General features: G+C 35.9%; 1 protein-coding gene across 1 annotated transcript; it reads left to right on the top strand.

Moving 5' to 3' along the window:
• The first annotated feature begins 889 nt into the window (after nucleotides 1–889).
• Nucleotides 890–2,645, top strand: HSFB2A (heat shock transcription factor B2A). The gene is made up of 3 exons (XM_079068477.1): nucleotides 890–1,074; nucleotides 1,180–1,448; nucleotides 1,542–2,645. Exons 2-3 carry the CDS (start codon nucleotides 1,188–1,190, stop codon nucleotides 2,340–2,342), a joined length of 1,062 nt encoding a protein of 353 aa, XP_078924603.1. The 5' UTR covers nucleotides 890–1,074; nucleotides 1,180–1,187; the 3' UTR covers nucleotides 2,343–2,645.
• The last annotated feature ends 501 nt before the right edge of the window (nucleotides 2,646–3,146 follow it).

The raw sequence follows: 3,146 nt of genomic DNA, 5'->3' as shown, positions 1-3,146 counted from the left end.
TGTAGTATTTTTGTGTATTAAAAAGTGAATTTATTATATTAAGCTGTAAATAAAATTTACAGCTTAATATACTAAATTCACAACTCATTTACATGTATAAAAATCATATGTGGATAAAAAAATCATAATTCACAGTTTAATAAAACTTTTCATACACTAATTCAATGCTTAATTCAATATTTCAAACACTAAAATTCACATCTTAATACATCAGAAAAATCAAAATTCACAGTATAATACACACTTCAGACACAAATTTACAGTTTAATATAAAATTTTAAACATTTATTCACAACTTAAAAAACTTACAAATCTCATTGAGGCATTTAATCAAACACTTTATCTGCATATTATTTTCAGATCTATGTGATTTATAAATTTGAAACCAATATAAAAATTTTCAACATAATATAATGTTTTTGATTTTTTTTCAATATAATATAATTTTCGACATGATACCTTAAAATCATATGTACTATTTCTTAGATTTTATCAAGATCTCCTCTCTTAAAATTATTTATGAACAGGATATATTCATCTGTTACGAATTCAGTTTGAAATATATAACATCTCAAAGCAAAACGGTCTTAGATTTTACCAAGATCCCCTCTCTTAAAATTATTTATGTAAAGGATATATTTATTTATTAAAAACTCAGTTTGAAATATATAACATCTCAAAGCAAAACGGATGGGTAGAGAGGGGTTTGCTTTAAGTAATTTATTAGGTCAAATCTCTAGAGGAAAGTAAAATCATGGCAACCTGTTATCAATTGACACGTATATAGATCCAATGAAGCAAAAGAAACTTCTCGAAAACGAATTCTATTGACGTAACTTCTCGTGCTTTCTTTTACCTCTGTCCCACACGCACTTTTCTCTTTCTTCATTCAATGTAATAATACTTTTTCTCTTTTATTTTCTTCAACTTTCTACCCCTTTCTCGGTCGTCTTCCTATTTCTTCCATACGAACATTCTAGAATCGTCAAACATAACGCCCTAATTCTGCCGATCTCTGTCTTCTCCGATCAGATAGATTGATATTCGTACACTGACATACGCGTCTCTTAATCGGTATGTTCGTTGATCATTTTTTTTTAGATTTTTTTTTATGTTCGAGTTGTTTTTTGTTGAAATTTAGATGTTTGTTTGTTGTATTTTGGATTTGGTATGGTGAAGATTGTTCGATGAACATGGCTCCTCCGCCGGTGGAGAGGAGCGGCGGAGAGTCCACGGCCGCAGATACGACATCCAGATCTCTTCCGACGCCATTTCTGACGAAAACTTACCAGCTTGTGGATGATAAAACGATCGACGACGTGATCTCTTGGAACGAAGACGGATCTAGCTTTGTCGTTTGGAATCCTACCGAATTTGCCAAGGATTTGCTACCGAAATACTTCAAGCACAATAATTTCTCTAGCTTTGTCCGCCAGTTGAACACCTATGTAAGTTTAATGTAAACTGCTTATTTAATTCACAATCAGACGTTTTTTTATGGACGCATATATATATATATTTTTTTCCCATTATACTCGTAGGGATTCAGGAAGCTTGTACCAGATCGATGGGAATTCTCAAACGATTGCTTTCGTAGAGGTGAGAAACGTCTGTTATGCGACATACAACGTAGAAAGATCGCATCTGCTTCACCAGCACCAGCCGTTGCTGCTACTCCGGTGACGACCGTGGCGGCGTTATCGCCTGTTCATCCTGTAACCGTCTCTCCCAGCAATTCAGGCGAAGAACAAGTAGTGTCGTCGAACTCATCTCGAGGCGCTACAACTTATTTATCTCGAGAAACAACAGCTTCTGGTGGAACTAACGCGGAACTTATTGATGAAAACGAGAGGTTGAGGAAAGAGAACGTTCAACTCAACAAAGAATTAAGTCAGATGAAGAATCTATGCAACAGAATATACATGATGATGTCAAATTACGCCACCAATTACAATAACCCATCGGAAGGCAACACCAATACCTCACAACAACAGACGGCTACGGCGGAAACAACCACCGTGACGCCACTAAATCTCTTGCCGCTAAAGCGTTTATCAGAAGACCGTGATGGCAGCGGTAGTCGTCGACGATCACCAGAACCTGAGGAGGATATTAGTCCGAGATTATTCGGTGTTCCGATAGGTGTGAAACGGGCGAGAGAGGGAAACGATGGTGAAGCGGCGGAGCAACACCATGAGCTGCAGCTGCAACAGCCGGGGGTCCACGTGAAATTAGAGCCGTCGGATGATACCGCAAAGGGGGTCGGTAACGGTGTAGATTGTAAGGAATCCAGGTGGATGATGAAACACTGCCAGCGGTCGGATCGGAAGGTGTTATTATGATCCTGTTGGGTATGGTGATGGAATCTATCTTTGTCATTGTCATTGTGGGGTCAGGTACAAGAAACTTCTTAGGCATATTTTCAAATATATCCTTCATTAAAAAATAGATTTTCTAGAGCCTAGTAATCATCCCTAAACCATATCGATAAATATCTCATACATTTGACATTTTTAGCACATGATATTTGTTAGGGACAATATTTGTAGTGTGATATTTACAGGTAGACAAGCTTGCGTTGATATGTGTATGAAAAACTTGAAGATGGTTTCTCTATGTGATAGAAATGATGTATTAGTCGAGAACTATTATACAAGTCAAGACTAGTGTCTAATTTCAATGTTTCATATACTTTATCATATAATTGAGAAAAAAAGAAACAAATGCAAAAAGAATCAAGTCGTCGTATGTAAAAAACGATGAATTAGCAAATTACATCATTGTTACAAGAACCAAGCGCTCCAAAAGAGCAAAAGCTATCATCGATTAAAAGAGACAAAAGAGGCGTGTCGTAGGGTATTTCACCTCACAGCAATCATATGAGTGCTAGGGACAATTTTGAGTGAAATGAAGTGAACTGATAATGATTCCTCGATGGCTTATAACAAGATGGAAGAGCTATGATCTTGAATCAATTGTGTTGTACTGATAAGGTTATGGTATTAAGTTAAATTGGGGTTTTGAATGATGGTTATTGCACGATTGTTATTTGTTATTTGACATGTGACGAAGTTAAAGGTTTAAATAAATACTAAACAAGTGTGTTCGCAAATATTTTATGTGAATTGATATATGAAAGTCATGAA

The sequence above is a fragment of the Lactuca virosa genome, chromosome 8 (assembly GCF_052849685.1).
Source record: "Lactuca virosa cultivar CGN04683 chromosome 8, Lactuca_virosa_CGN04683_v6, whole genome shotgun sequence".
NCBI lineage: Eukaryota > Viridiplantae > Streptophyta > Magnoliopsida > Asterales > Asteraceae > Lactuca > Lactuca virosa.
Note: the sequence above shows the minus strand (reverse complement) of the source record. Positions and strands in the feature narration are given on the sequence as shown.